The 17,985-nt window shown below is 36.3% G+C and overlaps 1 protein-coding gene and 1 pseudogene across 3 annotated transcripts in view; one reads left to right on the top strand and one right to left on the bottom strand.

Annotated features, from left to right (window-relative positions):
• Positions 1-17,985, top strand: part of RSF1 (remodeling and spacing factor 1) — a 113,635-nt gene that overhangs the window by 73,476 nt on the left and 22,174 nt on the right. The window contains exons 6-10 of one of the 3 annotated variants that reach the window (XM_045817778.1): positions 8,438-10,191; positions 11,859-12,065; positions 12,912-12,986; positions 16,839-16,943; positions 17,741-17,820. In XM_045817778.1, coding sequence (XP_045673734.1) covers positions 8,438-10,191; positions 11,859-12,065; positions 12,912-12,986; positions 16,839-16,943; positions 17,741-17,820 — 2,221 coding nt within the window. Of the gene's footprint in view, positions 1-8,437; positions 10,201-11,858; positions 12,066-12,911; positions 12,987-16,838; positions 16,944-17,740; positions 17,821-17,985 lie in introns of all 3 variants that reach the window. The other 2 variants (XM_045817777.1, XM_045817779.1) reach the window with 2 other exon arrangements.
• On the bottom strand, positions 4,016-4,982 carry LOC123805293 (annotated as a pseudogene).

Here is a 17,985-nt window from a genome sequence, read left to right as displayed (position 1 = left end):
CACAAAGAAATCCTGTGACAATTAAGCAGACACTTGCCATATTTCCCTAGCCCCAGAAAGCCCCTCATGTTCTTTGTAAATTTGCCTGTTCTGAATGTTTCATGTAAATGGAATTATATAATGTATGGCCTTTTGTGTCTGGCTCCTTTTACTTGGCGTAATGTTGTCATGGGTTAGCCATGTTGTAGCATGTGTCAGTACCTCATTCCTTTCTATGACCAAATCATATCCCATTATTCTGTTTATCTATTCATGAATTGAAAGGCATTTGCTTTGTTTCCACATTTTGGCTGTTAGGAATGGTGCTTATGTGAGCACTTAACATATGAAATTTTGTGGGAGCATATGTTTTCACATGTGTATTTTTTTAATTTGAATTTCCTGCCAACATTAAAAATTAAAAATTAGAAGAGTTGGTGACTATGGGCCATACTTTGTCTGTCATTACTGGGCTCTACTGAGTAATGGCTAACCCTCCACGGTGGGCCTCATTCGCCTGTTGGCTGTAGTTCTCTCTTGTGTTCCCTAAAGTCAGCCTTAGTCCTCAGTTGCTTGGCCTAGTACTTAAATTTTGTTTTTCTCATATAAAGTGGAAAAAATTTATTATATTCATATTTCTATCAAATATTTAAAGACCAATAGTAGACCAAGAAAACTGGAAGGGGGCTGATTTTTTGCAGAAGTGCAGAATATTCCTATAGTTATAATAAGTGAAGTAATCTATAGGTGATCCTCTTGCGACCATTATTAGCTTATCTGACGTTAAAGCTTAAATTTAACATGGCAGAATAATTTAATGTAGTGTATTAGTCTGTTCTGTATGTCATAACAAAATACCAGATTTGGGGGCTTAAAGAACAAATTTATTTTCTCACAGTTCTAGAGGGTAGAAGTTCCAGGTGGCACCTGCAGACTCAGTTTCTGGTGAGGGCTTTCTTCCTGGCGTGTAGATGGCCACCTTCTTTCTGTGTCCTGACATGACCTCTTCCGTTTGTATGTGTGGAAAGAGAGTAATCTGCTGTTTCTTCCTCTTTGTTTATTTTTTATTTTTTCATTTTTTTTTTAATTTTTAAGGGAGAAGGAGAGAAACATCTATCGGTTGTCTTTCATATGCACCCTGACCAGGGACTGAACCCACTACCCAGGCCTGTGCCTTGACCAGGAATCTAACTGGTGACCTTTTGCTTTGCAGGACAGTGCCCAACCAACGGAGCCACACACTGCACAGGGCTCTTCCTCTTCTTATAAGGGTACCAGCCCTATTTGAATTAAGGCCCCATCCTTCTGACCTCATTTAACCACAGTTACCTCTCTATAAAGACCCAATCTCCAAATATTGTCACATTAAAAATTGGGGCTTGAACATGAATTTGGGGGTGGGGCATAATTGAGTTTATACTTGTAATAGTATGGAATAAACCGTAGTAAGGAGTATGATGGATAATGGGGAAAGACACCTGATGGAGAGATTGGGAGGGAAAGGGTGAGAACTGAAATTTCAAGGAAATTAGTTTTTGAATGCTATGATGAGGAGTTACATATTCTTAAGAAAAAAAGTATTACATGTGTATTAACCTTTTTTTTAAGCTGGTGAGTTTGAGCACCATGAAGAAAGTTTATTAAACTAGGATGAACATTTGCATATGGAAGTATAATTGGAAATACTCATGGATTACTAGGAACAAGTGGGACAAGAAGTTAAGTCGTTTGTTATATTTTCTATTGTAGCTATGAAAGCACAGATATTAATGATATTTCCCATGAGTTTTTAATTTGTAGGTTGAGGTTTTTATTTCAGTGATGAGAGTTAATTTGGCTTGGATCCTTAATGAGTCAACTTTAGGAAATACTTTTTTGTGTATTGAAGAAAAAGTCTTAAATGTAAATGTTGACAGGTCATACTTGGGAAAAGTGACCTAAATAGGATCCTCCTTTGGCCATTGTGAGTATAATATCTGACAAAAAGCTTAAATTCTAGGTGATGACTTTTCTAACCACAAAAAAGTTACTTCATTGAATTGTTATCCAGGTATTCTTTGTATTAGAAAGTTAAATTTGTCCCAGACTGGTGTAGCTCAGTGGATTGAGTGTGGGCTGTGAACCAAAGGGTCACCAGTTCGATTCCCAGCCAGGGCACATGCCTGGGTTGTGGGCTGGGTCCCCAGTGGGGGCCACATGAAACGCAACCACACACTGATGTTCCCCCCCTCTTTCTTCCTTTACTTCTCTCTAAAAATACATAAATAAAATCTTTTTAAAAAAAGTTAAATCTGTCATAGTCATAGAACTGAATAAGCTTAACCCTTAGTCATGGTGTACTGTCAGGAAGGGTTGGGTGGTGGGTTATAAGTTTTCAATGTAATTCAGGGAAAAATTCATACCTCATGTCAGGCCTCTTCTTAGGTTCATCTAAGCATCCAAACTCACAACTATTAGAGACCACATTTGGCATCAGTCTACTGAGAGGTCAGTGTAGACCGGGAATCCGAGCTTACCAGCAGGAGTAGTCTTTGCTGCGGTTTAGCGGCAGTTCATATCACCACACCATCTCATATGGCAAAACTATCTTCTCTCAGGCGACAACTTCAAGAACAAGTATATGGAATTCTTATTAAGCAGCAGGTACAGAAGCTGCTTTGTCTTAAAAGCCCCATGTTCCACATAAGCCATTATCTCTTATAACAAACTCTGTAGGCATACATTCCAGGGTCCCAATACCCAGAGAGTCACTGTATTCAGGAGAGGCCCAAAGTAGGGCATCCCCATCATGTATTTATATATTTTTTCATAGTTAAGATGCAGTGTATCAATTGGAGGTCATTGGTACCATGAACACTGTTGCCTAGTGACCTAGTTGACATTCTTTTTTTTTTTTTTAAGGTGACAGGGATAGGGGAGCGAAACATAATCAGTAGCCAAGATCTCAGGAGAAAAGCTTCTCCTAGTCCATGGGGCTTAGTCATGGTTTGGTGCTAGGAAGTAGCAGGGCAGGGAAGAGGTAGAGGGGCAGGGGGTGAATTATGATTCTTTAATGTGATTCAGGGGAAAATCCATACCTCATCAATAAATATTTTCCCAAAGACTCAGTTTATTAGGTTGTCAATAACCAGTTGAAACACTTTTGATATTGCAATATTATAGGTGGATTTATTTTTTTAATGAAATTGGTTTAATAGGAAATGAGGTAGATAAGGAATAATTTGACCCACTTTCCTACACTGCACTTGATATCTGGAAAGGGATATGATGGCCTTTTTTCTGAAATAGGTTCTGTGACTTCAAACTTAAGACGGAAATAATTAATATTGTTTAGTTTGCCTTAAGTAATATTGATAGAGTGGAATGAAGGATACAGGAAAAATTGCTAAAAGTTTACTAATATAGTACTGAAAGCTAAATAATGATGTCATTCAATTACAAAAATTGTTTGAATATCCTGAGAGTAGGTGCCATGTGTACAAGACCATTCTTCACCATCCTGTCAGTGTTTGACAGTGCCTGCATCGTGAACTGCTGTTTTCTGCCATGAAGTGCACAGTGTAAACACCGCCATCTGTTTGTGTTGCGTACAGCAGTGCTAAGTACCAGATCCCGGGTTGTGATTGTGGCCCAAAAATAAAAATGTTTTTCTGATCCAAATCAAAGGAATAATGAATTATGAAATTATTCATTGAATTATTCATGATTATATAATGAATTATTATAAGAAAATTCTACTAGTCTGCTCCTGACAGTCTCTATGTGGGAAAGATTGGTGTCAGATGTCCTCTGAAACAAAGTCTTTCATCCAGACCCGGAAGGTAGATATGAAACTTAAAGAATAAGTGGGTCCAGGGCTGTGCATAGCACCTGGGCCCTGCTGTCAGCTGCATTATCGAGGATGAGACTGCTGGAAAGATCCAAGCAGGAAAGAGAGAACAGAGGTAGTTTTTTCTACAGCATGATGGAGATGGGTGACTTCACAGCTCCTAGCCACTGCGTCACCCACACTTCACCCCAGGAATCACTTTTGCCATCAGGTTAGCTGAAGCTCACGGGCCTGTCCTTGTAGCTGTTCATAGTCTTCCCAGGGTTTCAGCTCGGGGCCAGGGATCATTGCCGTCTACGGATGGGCTATTGAAGGGGTGTTCTTGGAGGGACGGTCTTGCCGTATATTCACCAGCTCCCATATGGGTTTGTCAGATCCTTTTCAGAGACAAAACACCCCAGGACATCCTTGGGCACATCTTCTAGCAGGGGTGTCCAACCTGTAGCCCGCAGACTGCATGAATGCCCGTGGATTTCTATGAATGCAAACCAACATAAAATCATAAATTTAGTTAAAACCCTTTCTTTGCTCATCAGTTTTCATTAGTGTTTGTGTATTTAATGTGTGGCCCAAGACACCTCTTCTTCCAGTGTGGCCCAGAGATGCTAAAAATTTGGACACCCCTTCTAGTCTATACATCAGCCTGCCAAACTTGTCATAGATGGCTGAAGTTGGAAAATAGTTTTCCATTGCCAGGGTATGAAGTTGGTCATGGTGTGAGTTTAGACAAAGGTGAGCTTCAGTGAAAATACCCTTAGCTTTTTCAGGGAAGTCCTTTATTTTAAAATTAGCATCATATTCTCTTATCTTTCATATTGACAATTGTGATACCACATTGTTCTGCAGTTGCTCAGTTTTCTGTGCCAGTCCTTCCTTTGAAAGAGACGACGCATGAGCATCACCCTCTGGAGGAACGTAGATGTGAAAGAGAGCAGCTGTACAGGCCAGATGTATGGGGCGTTCTAAACGTTGTGGAGGAATGACCACTCCTGCTTTCCAAGCATGTTCTATAAACTCCTTTCTGATTTGTGTTTGGGTTCATAAGTAGGTGTGAAGCATTTTTTGCTTCTCACTGGAATTACAGCTATGAACTGAGTCACCCAGCCTGGCTGTCAAGACCACCATCCTACGGCCCTAGCTAACCAGAACAACTCCTTGGCATGGGAGCAGCCATTTTGTCTGAAATAGTATTCTGAACTCATGAGTTATTTTTATTTAAAAACATATATATGTATTTTCTAGCTCTGTCTACCAAACAGACTTAGAGACAGTGGCCATCTCAATAGCAGTGAACATCCTTAGTGCCCAGATTGTGATCTTGAAGTATAGTATCTCACTAAACTAAACCAAGGCTTCTTGGAAAAGTGGCTGATTCCAATACTAGGACATAAGGAACCGAGAAACATTTGTCTTTCAGGTAGTATGGACACTATCAGAGTCATGTCGAAAAGACACAAGAGCCAACTAAAAGAGGGTTTCCATTGCCAAATATGGGACAATTCAAGTATTAACAAGGATAGTAAGTGTGTAATGGGTTAAAACATCTTGATCATGTCTTAAATCCATGATTTTATTATGGCATTTAAAAGGAAAACTGGTTACATTTGAAGTATGCCGTTGGGACTGAATTATTATTTTGAAAACTATTATATGAATGAAAAGGATTAAGCATTCACCCCACCTGTTCTATATGAAATGTACTACTATATGGCAAAACAATAGATTAATAAAGTTTGTTTTTATAGAACTTATTCCAACAAATTACTAATACAGAAATGATGGAATGGGAGTATCATCATTTTGCATTAAAAGTTTTAGGGCAAGTACTCTCCTGAACAAAGTCAAAGTTCTGTTAGTAGGAGAAAAGAAGGGCTATACAATGTCCTTCACTGTTAGCTTATGTAGAGATCCATTGTCTCACTACACAGTGATTCTGGTGGGGATGGTTGGGAAAGCACATAGTAGGTGATCAATAAATATTTGTTGAGTGAATGAATGAATTGGCTTTAAAAACCTGTAGTAGATAACACTCCTCTTGAATTACCTCTAGTTTATCGAGCGCTGTTGCTGCTGCATTGTGATTTTTGAAGTTTACTTTTCCTTGAGTTTTATCACATCAGATTTCATGTCTCAAACTCATTTGCATCTTCTTTTATAGTTTCTTTTAACAAGAAAACTTGAGGGAAACGCTTGCATGAGAGAATGACCTTTTTTAACAGTTATGATTATGTGTGAAGTTTCACTTGATTGAGAGAAATACGAGTTAGCGAAGGAACTTAGTCCAGCTGCTTTTTCTGTAGATGAAGAAATGAGGATTAGAGAGTTCGTGACGTGTTCATCGGTAGACCACTAGCTGTATTAAGATTAGTGAGCCTAGAGGTCTTGATTCTAATGTTACTCCTCATTTTATTTGGCCATGTTGTTGCTCAAATCAAAATCAGTCTACACTGAAGAAAATTCCTCATTTATCACCACCAAATAAGAACATAGGTGTCATTTTTTTAATTGGATGTATTTGCATGTAATACTGTGTCAATTTAAGGTATGCATCATGTTACTCTGATACACACACAATAATGTGGTTGTCAATATGACATATTTATCACATTACATACTTATAGTAGAATATTGTTATGTCATTTTACCTTCGGTCAGAGTCTTAATGAAATCGTGCATTACTTTCTGAACCAAAATATACAGAAGAAATGATGTTCAGTAAATTAACAGTATTAGGCTGGATTTGTTTTTTAAAAAGGTAATCTATATTTTAATTGTGAACCAAGATGTTCATTTAATCAAATTTTCTGATACAGAAACCAATATTGGTGAACAGGAACTTACTAAGCCTACTTTATCAGCGGGAAAGGGAAGACATAAAATTAGAAAATTACTGTGATGTCTTTAATTTTATTAGTAGCATGTATAAATCAGTAGCAATGTAAAGAGAGAGGAGCAGTACTTATACTCTAATCTCACATTCTGAATGGTTCTCAGTGATTCTTGAATTTTTTATTTGTAACATGCTTAAACATAAAAGAAATGATGGTTTATAATAAAAATTCACTCTTTAAAGGAACAGTGAATTCTTACTGTATAAAACATGTCCTACTTCATCTTCTATCAATTCTTTTTTACTCCCATGAAATACGTAACTTTGGTTTATCATCTTGGCAAGAAACTGTTCAAAACTTTTGGTAAAACTTCATTTGGAATTGAGGCTCTTCAGTTGGCAGGATCGGGTAAGGTGATGGGAACTGTAAGAAAAATTAGTATTAAATAAATTCTGAAAACACCGTGCTAACTGAGCACAAGTGTATATTCAGTCTTGTCATCCCATTTTACAGATAGGCCAGTCACTACATTGGGCTTTGGTTTAATTCGTACTGTTGGGTACTCCATAAAAGTTGGACATATGTAGCCATTAAGGTAAAAAGAATTGACAGATAAACCTAATAGTTTATTTGTAAAATATTAACTCCTGAAATGTTAATATCTACATTTGATAAAGTAAATTGTAATAAAACCACTTTGGGAAGTGTTATATATTATATAATTAAGTTGAAATTTTTGAAAAGCATTTAAGTACATAAGAAAGTACTAATGTTTCAGTGGAAAAAAATGGCAACATGATCACAACTTTGTCAAAAATATACAAGAGTAGAAGAGAGTGACCTAAAATAATGATTGTCTCTGGGTATTAAGATTATGGACATTATTTTCTGTAAAGAATCCTGTTACTTTTATAATCTGAGTAAAACACAAATCACACCCCCCCCTCGCCTATTCATATTGCCTCAATGAAATGAAGTGCTCAGTGACTTGCAAAGAAGAGCAGTTGTCAGTTTTTCAAACAGTCTTTTGGAAATGTTTAGTTGCATATTTTTGAGCCTGACTGTATTATTTGAGCTGTATAAATATTTGCATTCCATTAGGAACACTGAAGCTAAAAACGTAAAGCAGAAACCTGAGTCTTTCTGAATAATACTTTTAAAATAAGGGATAATGTCTCAGAGTCGTAATTTTCTTCACTGTCAGATTTGATTTTTATTTTTCTAAGATTTTATTTATTTACTGTTCAAGAGAGTGGAAGGGAGGGAAAAAAAGAGGGACAGAAACAGCAGTATATGAGAGATATAGATAATTGGTTGCTTCTTACATGCCCCCAACCGAGGACCTGACCCAGAACCCAGGCACGTGCCTGACTGGGAATTGAACCAGTGACCCTTTTGCTCGAAGGGCAGCACTCAATCCACTGAGCCACACCAGCCAGGGCATCAGATTTGATTTGTTAATTGCTAAATGTCCAATGACAAAAGTCACCTTTTTATTTTTATTTTTTTAAAGATTTTATTTATTTATTTTTAGAGAGGGAAGGGAGGGAGAAAGAGAGAGAAACATCATTGTGCGGTTGCTGGGGGTCATGGCCTGCAACCCAGGCATGTACCCTGACAGGGAATCGAACCTGCGACACTTTGGTTCGAAGCCCGCACTCAATCCACTGAGCTACGCCAGCCAGGAAAAGTCACCTTTTTAAAGAGAGAAACTTCAAATGGAAATATGTATATTAAGTCTTTTATATTTTATATATCTTGAATGCTTAGATTCATGTGAACTTCTTCTGATTTTTAGAGGAACAGAAGGAAAATGAAAAGCGGAAAAGTGAAGAGCAGCCAGTAGATTCAGAAAATCATTCTATACCCAATTCCCTGGAAGAAACTACCGTGAAAATAGAAAAAGAAGATGAAAAGGAACTTGTAAAACTGCCAGTAATAGTAAAGCTGGAAAGGCCTTTGCCGGAAAGTGAGGAAAAAAAGATTATCAAAGAAGAAAGTGATTCCTTCAAGGAAAATGTCAAACCCATTAAAGTAGAAGTGAAGGAATGTAGAGCAGACCCTAAAGATGTCAAAGGCAGCATGGAGAAGCTAGAGCCCGAGAGGCTCGAGTTTGGTGTCAGTGTGAAATCTTCTCAAGAAATTACCGAGAAGTCCTCTGAAGAAACTGAGAAACTTAAAAATGACCAGCAGGCCAAGATACCACTAAAAAAGCGAGAAATTAAACTGAGTGATGATTTTGACAGTCCAATCAAAGGACCTTTGTGTAAATCAGTTACTCCAACAAAAGAATTTTTGAAAGATGAAATAAAACAGGAGGAAGAGACTTATAAAAGGATCTCTGCAATCACCACTTTGGGTCATGAAGGGAAACAGCTGGTAAATGGAGAAATTAGTGATGAAAAGTTAACTCCAAATTTTAAGACAGAACAAATGGAGACAAAGTTTTATGATACCAAGGAGGATAGCTGCAGCCCCTCCAAGGATAAAAGTGTCATGATGGAGGGAAATGGAGCAGAGTCCTTAAATTCTGTCATAACCAGTATAAAAACAGCTGATCTTGAGAAAGCAGTGGTCCCTTTAGGGAAAGATGGAGAAAGTTCAATAGCAGATTTAGAAATCCAGAATCAAAAAGAGCAGGTAGAGGAAACTGATCCTCCAGAAATGGAAACCTCTTTTGAGGCTTCTGAGATGGTAAAGGATCTATCTTTACAAACTGCTTTATCTACTGCTGAATCCCATACTATGAAGGTTGAAGAGAAATCTCCCAAAAGTAAGAAGGATAAGCACCCACCAGTCCTCGAATGTCTTGAAAAGTTAGAGAAGTCCAAAAAGACTATTTTTGATAAGGACACACAAAGATTGAGTCCAATACCAGAGGAGGTTCCAAAGAATACTTTAGAATCAGAGAAGCTAGGCTCTCCTGAGGCAGTTGAAACTTCCTCGCCGTCTAACTTGATGGGCCATTGTGAGAAACCAGCCTCAGAAAAAGAAGTGATAGAGTGTCAGAGCACAAGTTCCACTGAAGGTCAGTCCATGGAACAAACAGACCCAGAAATTTTAAAAGAGGATTCTGAACCCACGCAGGTAGAAGTGGTTAACCCAGACAATGCCCAGACCCCTGGTGCAGAGGACTCTTCTGAGACAAAAGGCTCTATGCCAAAAAGCAAATTTAAATATAAGTTGGTTCCTGAAGAGGAAACCACTGCCTCAGGAAACTCGGAGATAACTTCTGAAAGGCAGAAAGAGGGCATCAAATTAACAATTAGGATATCCAGCCGGAAGAAGTCAGATTCTCCTCCCAAAATTCTAGAACCAGAAACCAAACAAGAGAAGTCAGAAAAGGAAGAAGAGAAAACAAATGTGGTTCGTACTTTAAGGAGGTCTCCGAGAATATCTAGACCCACAGCAAAAGTGGCTGAGATCAGAGATCAGAAAGCTGATAAAAAAAGAGGGGAAGGAGAAGATGAAGTGGAAGAAGAATCAGCAGCTTTGCAAAAAACAGACAAAAAGGAAAACTTGAAAAAAATCGAGAAGGATACAAATTCTAAAGTAAGCAAGGTAAAATTTCTCTTACTCTGAGTTTTAATTTTTATTAGAAATATATTTGGTTTTGTATGTGTACTGGCTGTATTTGTTGCCTTTGCTTTTGGCCAAAACAAGTCATTCAAAGATAACTTTAAAAAGAAACATCTTTCTGTATTTGAAATGTCTTTTCTCAGTAGCTATCCCCAGACACTTTAGTTCAGACTGTATAATCCCATCATCTTTTAAACTGCATTTCTGACCCATTATGAACTGTAAAGGAATATATTTTCTTTGTAAAGTATTCAAATAATACCCAACCAGTAGGATCGAAAAGTGAAAATGTCCTATAAGCACTATTAAGTTTGTTTTCCAATCCTTTTTCTATACATTTATGTATGTTTGTAAATACTTATCCATTCACTTAAAAATAAATTGAATCAAATATGTTCTTTTTTTTCCTCTGAGTTTCTCACTTAACAGTGTGTCTCTGAACTCTTCCATGTCAGTAGGAGAGAGTCTACCTTTTGGTTATTAATGGCCACATAGTATTCCATAGTGTGGATGTACCTCACTTTATTTGACTACTCCCTTATTGATTGACATTTAGGTTGTTTCCAATTTTTCACTATTACAGGCAATGCTGCTTTGAAGATCATTTTGGACATGAGTGAGTATTTCTTTAGAATAGACTCCTAGAATTGGAATTGTTGGGTCAAGGGGCATGTGTATTTTAAGTTTTGGCAGCTGCTGACACATTTCCAAAAATGGCCCCATTATGTGCCCTCTCCTTATGTGTATGAGAGTGCCTATACTCCCCAATTTTAAATAGCACTCTTGGAAGCCAGAATTTTTTTCTGATGACCTTCTTATTTTAAGAAAAATCTGGTAAAATTATTTGGCTAGTCTATGGGAGTTTGTTATAATTAAAAGTGCTACTTTGGTTTTGAATTTATTTCAATTATCAGATTATTCCTTATTGTAAGTGATTATTTCCTGGAATACTGAATTTTTAATTCTTTAAAAAAAAAAAAACCTTTCCCTTCTGTTAGAATTATTTTGGTCTTTGATGAGGACTTACACTGTAGGAATTAATTAAAAAATTGTGCAACCAGGCAATAAAAAGGAGTTTACATCATTATAAAATTACTCTTTGAGTAATATCTTTTTTAAGTTTGTCGTGATTTTTGTATGCATTTCTGACCCATTAAAAATTTTTACATTTAATTCCAATATAGGAATTTAAAATTTTGTATAACAAAATGTAAGCACATAGTCAGTGCTCTCATATAGAGCCTTTAAAGTGTGCATGGCCTTTGACCCAGAATTCTCTTCGAGGAATTTATCCTAAGCACTGAGATGTGTGTGTAAAAGTTTGTATTTACAGTAATACAGCTGTTTATTAAAGTGAAAAAATGGGAAACTACCTAAATGTCTCATTAGTACAGAATTAGGTAAATGCAACTATGTGATGGTATATTATACAATCACTTACAGTGATGTTGGGAGAACATTTTATGACTAGGTAAAATACAAGACAGTGTTTATTATATAATACCTGCCAAAATAGAAAAGAATAATAAAAATATATACCAAAATTAAACAGTAGGTATATTTATAAAGAAGCTACAATAATTTCCCATTTCTGTTTACATTCTTTTACTATATTATCTCAATTTTTTATTTTATACAAGGTAAAAACCAAAGGCAAAGTTCGATGGACTGGTTCTCGAACACGTGGCAGGTGGAAATATTCCAGCAATGACGAAAGCGAAGGGTCTGACAGTGAAAAATCATCTGCAGCTTCAGAAGAGGAGGAAGAAAAGGAGAATGAAGAAGCCGTCCTGGCAGATGATGATGAGCCATGCAAAAAATGTGGCCTTCCAAACCATCCTGAGCTAGTATGTGATATTCATATTACTGGTTGCTGTGGTTTTCCAAAGAAGCCTTGCTCTTCTGGGTTTGTTCATGATTTGGAATTTTAAATGGTGCAGATCTTGTGTGTACAAAATAACCTAATTCTTGGGAGGTCAGTTTCCTACTTTCATTCTTCCTGGCTAGGTATTGATACTTCTTTTCATGAGTATAGACTCCTAATCTCTCCTCACAAATATATGAAATTATTCAAGTATTTCTGTTTTGTTCTTTTAAATTTTTATTCTTTCCCTTTAAGTTAACTTGCAATGATAATTCTGAAATGCCAGCTTTAAATAAGCAAGGCCTCAAGGACTTACTGCTTTTCTATAACAACATGTAAGTCAAGTAGTTAACCTAGGAGGACCTTATATTTTAGGAAATAGACAGTTCTAAAAAAACGTTAAGAGTATAAATTATAGATCAGATACATTCAGAAGAATAGTGACAGATTGACATAAAACTTACCTAGGAAGTACTTTCTTCAGAGGTGAGGTAAATCAGGAAAACCAGTTCTTAACATGATAGATAGATAGATAGATAGATAGATAGATAGATAGATAGATAGATAGAGATGTGTGTGTATATTTCTGCAGTTCATAATTGCTTTCTAAAGAGCCTATTGAAGAAACACTCCTGTTATGCCAATTTTATCTAACTATTCTGTTCTTTTGAATACATTTGACTTTAAAGGCAGGCTCCAACTATTAAGTAGAAAGAATGCAAAGAAAGATGCTTCTACATGGGTAGAATTGTTGGATCAGAAAAGTTTCAGATCCTTTAGAGTTTGGAAAATTCATATGAAGTGGTTCTCCAAGGCTCTTTTTTCCTAGAAAGCAGTATGGTGTGATGGGAAAAGCATGGACCAGACAGACTTGGCAGCAGATCCTGCTTCCACCACTTACCAGGTGCTCTCTTCTCTGTATCTTGATATCTTCGTAGTAAAGTGGGAATTAAACCGCATAGTTCTTAGGGTTGCTTTTAATGTTATGTAAAGTTGCCTGGCACATCTATTATGTGCTGGGTTAAAGTTTTTTGTGATTTACTTTTTTTTTTTTTTTTTTTAAGTTAAACTCATATCTGGGAACTAAGTCAGTGGAGTTTATCATATCCCTCTAGTTCCAGAGGGTTCAAAAGATATAACTTAGAACTAGATAATGACATAACACTGAGAAATGTAGATGCTGAAATTATGCTGAGAAGACACTTGAAAGCATTTTTATGATCATCGGGCTGTAAGAGTTAGGTCAAGATTTTTGTGAAGTGAAAGGACAAAAAAAAGATAGACAGTGGTCTTTCCTACCCTCTAAATCAAGTACAAAACAACACTTGTATTCTTTCCCTGCCATTTCCTGATATCTTTTTAAACTAAGAGAGTGCATTTTACTGAGGCATCAATAGATTTCAATGACAGAGGAGTGTGAGGAAATGAAAAGTGAAACAAGGTGAGCAGAGCTGACATTGAAGAGATAAAGTTACACCTTCTTGGCACACATGCAGAATTTTTATTTAGTTATCTTAATAACTGCTCTAAAAATCCCACTACTGGGTACTATGCCAAAGAGAAATATCATTAGAAACTAAAGATCCTAAATAGTGGATTTCTTTTTGTTTTTAAAGATTTTATTTATTTATTTTTAGAGAGGGGAAGGAAGGGAGGAAGACAGGGAAACATCAATGTGTGGTTGCCTCTTGCGCTCCCCCTACTGGGGGCCTGGCCCACAACCCTGGCGTGTGCCCTAGACTGAGAATTGAACTGGGGAACCTTTGGTTCACAGGCTGGTGCTCAATCCACTGAGCCACACCAACCAGAGCTAAATAGTGGATTTCTTATGCCCTTTGTTTAAGGATAATCCTTAAATCAAAATGTCAAGCAACTATTGTGTGATAAGTGGTAGGGAAATGATCCTGAAATAGAAAGACAAGGTCCCTGTCTTCATTGAGCTTACAGCAAAAAAGCAGTAAATTCATAGATGAGCATAGAACTCTGGGATTTTCCAGGTGTTTTAGTCAAAGTAAATGGATCATTGGCCGAGGATTGGAAATCTTATATAGTAATATTTATTCAAATGGGATTTTACCTTTATCTAGTAATCGATATAATTATTATTTAGAGATACATTGATTTCTAAAAGTTTACTTTTAATTTTTTATTTGATATTTAGATTGTGCTTTACCATAGAAACAATGTGATAAATGGAATCTGGTGCCCGGGTTTGTCTACATATGCCTATGTAATCAAACTGTCAATCAGTCCCGTAACTGAAGTACTGAATTCTGAGTATTGGCAGTAAATGGTTGTATAAGAAGGGGGAAGGTACTTTTTCACTTTTATATCACTGCACGTGTGTGTGCACATTTTACCCTCTTCCACCCATCATGATATGTATTATCAATTTAGAATTATATATACTAGGTTTGAACAAGTGAATGAAGTATGGGTAATATGAACCAGCTTTCTCACTGTCAGAGAAGTTACATACAAATAATCAAGGCTGAAGGCTAGAATGAACCTTGTGATGCTGGATTAGAGCTAGAGATACTAGTATGAACTCAAACTTTATTTAATATTGACATGTGCAAATGGATTGCTATACCTACATATATTTCCCAGTTCTGTCCTCTTCGCCATTTTAGAAGCAGTGAGCATTCAGCATCCAAGTCTTGATTTCTGAATACCACTCTCCATTGAAGGAACCAGGGCTTCTGGGAGAAAAGACTGTTTATTAGGCTTTGGCAAGGAAAGTAAAAGATATGCTTGGAGTATCCTGTAGTGCTAGAAAGTAAGGACATGCTTTTAAAAAAAAGAAACTCTGCAAATGAATTCTATGTACATAGTCAACCTGGAAGGGCTCCTAGTGTGTCCATACCTAGAACAATTTTTTTCATACCTAGAACAATTTGAATTTGACAATAGTTTTATATTATAACCCAAAGAATAAAATAAATATTCATTTGTTTATCCTGATATAAATTTGAATAAACAAATAAATGCATGATAAGGGACTTATTTTCTTTACAGAAGAATTCCAAATAACAAATGTGGAAAGCATGAGGGAAATAGAGTCACCATTAGAACACCACAGTAATAATTATTACAAGCAAGATCCCTTACTATTTTTATAGATATAATGTTAATTAACAAATTAAAATTATTTATAAAATTAACACTTATTTAGGGAAATAAGTGCTAGAACTAGTGGGTGAACCTTTAAGTAAAGAAACAGGATATTTGTATAACTTCAATGTATTTTCCCCTAAATATTAGTTACTATGGCAATTTTACTTTGAATTTACAAATATAAATCTTTGATTCTCCTCCCTCCAGAGAGTGGAGCTTAATTTCCCTCCCCTTGAGTGTGGGCTGCATTTACCACCTCTAATGAAAATAGAGTATGGAATGTGAAAATTAGTAACTTTAAAGTGGTAAAAATCGAAAGACACTACTGCAACCAAGTTATCAAGGTTAATTTCACCAGTAATAAGTCATATTGATGTCATGTACCCCAGATACGGCATAGTGAGCAGGGCACTTTACCTTTATGGGATTCTCCTGTAAAATCCATGACCTCGTTCTAATTAAGAGAAGGCATCAGATGAACCCAAGTTGAGGAGCAGTCTACATAATCTCTGACTAGTACTTTTCAAAACAGTCAGTCATGGAAAATGTTACAGGTTAGAGGAGCATAAGGAGACATTAAATGTATGGATTGGATCCTGAAATCAGAAAAAGATTAGTGAAAAAGCTGGTGAAATCTGAATAAAGTCTGTTGAGTTAATAATATTGTACAGGTGTTAATTTCTTATTTTTGGTGAATGTACCATAGTTATGTAAGATATTAACATTAGTGGCAGATGAGTAAAGAGTTTATGGGAACTCTGTACTATCTTTGCAACTGTTCTGTAAATCTAAAATATTTTAAAAATAAAATGTTTTTTTTAAAGTCAAACATTCCTGAATACACCATTTTAAGTTCTAGAGACTTTGTCATCTTAAATCAAATAACAAGAAATATCAACTTTGTATTTGAACATGATGGCCCTAAGTACAGTTCCCTCCCCCCCCCTCCCTTTTTTTTTTTTTAAAGATTCATTTATTTTTAGACAGAGGGGAAGGGTGGGAGAAAGAGAGGGAGAGAAACATCAATGTGTGGTTGCCTCTTGATCACCCCCTACTGGGGACCTGGCCTGGCCTACAACCCAGGCATGTACTCTGACTGGGTACAGAACCAGTGATCCTTTGGTTCGCAGGCCAGCACTCAATCCACTGAGCCACACCAGCCAAGGCAGTTCCTTTCCCCTCTGACCGCAGTTCCTGCCATATTTGAATTTACATGATAAAAGGAACCATGAATGATTGTTACAGATTGGTAATTGAATTGCTATTAAAAGTGAAATTATTTGTATTTTTAAAATCCTATGTGTGGTAGGATAGTTTGTGATACTTGAGCTGTAAAACTCTGTTATAAAAAAAATATTTTGGTAAAGCCCTCATGGCACACTAGAAAAGGATTGTAATTACTTTGGAAAGGATTTGCAATTTTTCATTTAATTTTGTAGTTTAACTTTTTTTAGTGTTTCATAAATGGCATATTAGATCTCTAATTATCATAGCTTTTTAAATTATACTTTATGCAAGTAAAGCATATATTTCTTAGTATTATACCAAGAAATACTGAAATGTCTTAAAATATTTTAACTCAAGTCACTGAATTTTAATCACAGAGCTAGGTTGATAACTAATATCTGGTTTCTTTCAGATTCTTCTGTGTGACTCCTGTGACAGCGGGTACCACACAGCCTGCCTTCGTCCCCCGCTGATGATCATCCCTGATGGAGAGTGGTTCTGCCCGCCTTGCCAACATGTAGGACCCAGTACACCTCTGTCTGCCCCATCTTTGGTTTTATATTCAAATTAGTAATACTTCTTGGCAGCTACTAACCATTTTAAATCTTTAAAACTATCTGTAAATGTGGTCTACCTCTTGTTTAAATTTCTGTGAAATGAGAGACTGTTGAAAAGGTTACCCTTTATTATCACTTAAGTCTTCCCTTAATTTTTTTCCAAAGCAATTCTCAGAAGACTTAATTTTTGTAAAAAAAAAATTTTTTTTTTTTTTTGGTTTAAAAAATGATGGGCTTTATTGCATTTCTCAGTGAAGTGAACTTCTGTGGCTTAGCATAGCATTATCAGTTAATTCTTCAGCTCTATTTTGACCCAGTAACCAGGTGGCATGGTTTTTTAATTTTTTTTCTTTCTCTTTTTTAAAACTAGCGATTCACACTATTATACTTCATTGTACATATAGCCCTCTTAAAAATGCCTTGGGATTTTTAAAAATTGTAATCACTGTCATGCATACATTTTGAATCAAATGCTATTTTAAACATTGATTTCTGCCAACAAGATAGGCATGGGATGTGTTTCCTGACAGGGTTCTAAGTTTCTCTAATATGTGCATTACTTTAAAGATACTATGCTCATTTTCAATTCAATGGAAGTTGAGGCAACACTTTATTTAATTAAATACAAGGAATATTTCAGTGTTCACTCACGGCATGGCCCCTTATCAGCTCATAGCATAGTATCCATATGCTAATATTATACAAGTAATGATTGTGGAAAGGTGTTAAAATAGTATTTATCTTTTGGCTGTTTCAGAAACTACTGTGTGAGAAATTAGAGGAACAATTGCAAGATTTAGATGTTGCCTTAAAGAAGAAGGAGCGTGCTGAACGCAGGTATTGTGATATGTGTGCTAATATTTTACTTGGGAATCAGATGGCAGAGCTGACTTAGAGTATAGATTAATGTGTATGTCTAAAGCGGGGATCGGCAAACTATGACCTGTGGGCCAAATCTGGCCTGCCTCTCGTTTTTGTACTGCTCGCTGCTCAAGGATGTTT

Source organism: Phyllostomus hastatus, unplaced genomic scaffold (assembly GCF_019186645.2).
Source record: "Phyllostomus hastatus isolate PE091 unplaced genomic scaffold, TTU_PhHast_1.1 phas_scaffold_317, whole genome shotgun sequence".
NCBI lineage: Eukaryota > Metazoa > Chordata > Mammalia > Chiroptera > Phyllostomidae > Phyllostomus > Phyllostomus hastatus.
This window is presented reverse-complemented; position numbering and strand designations above follow the sequence as displayed.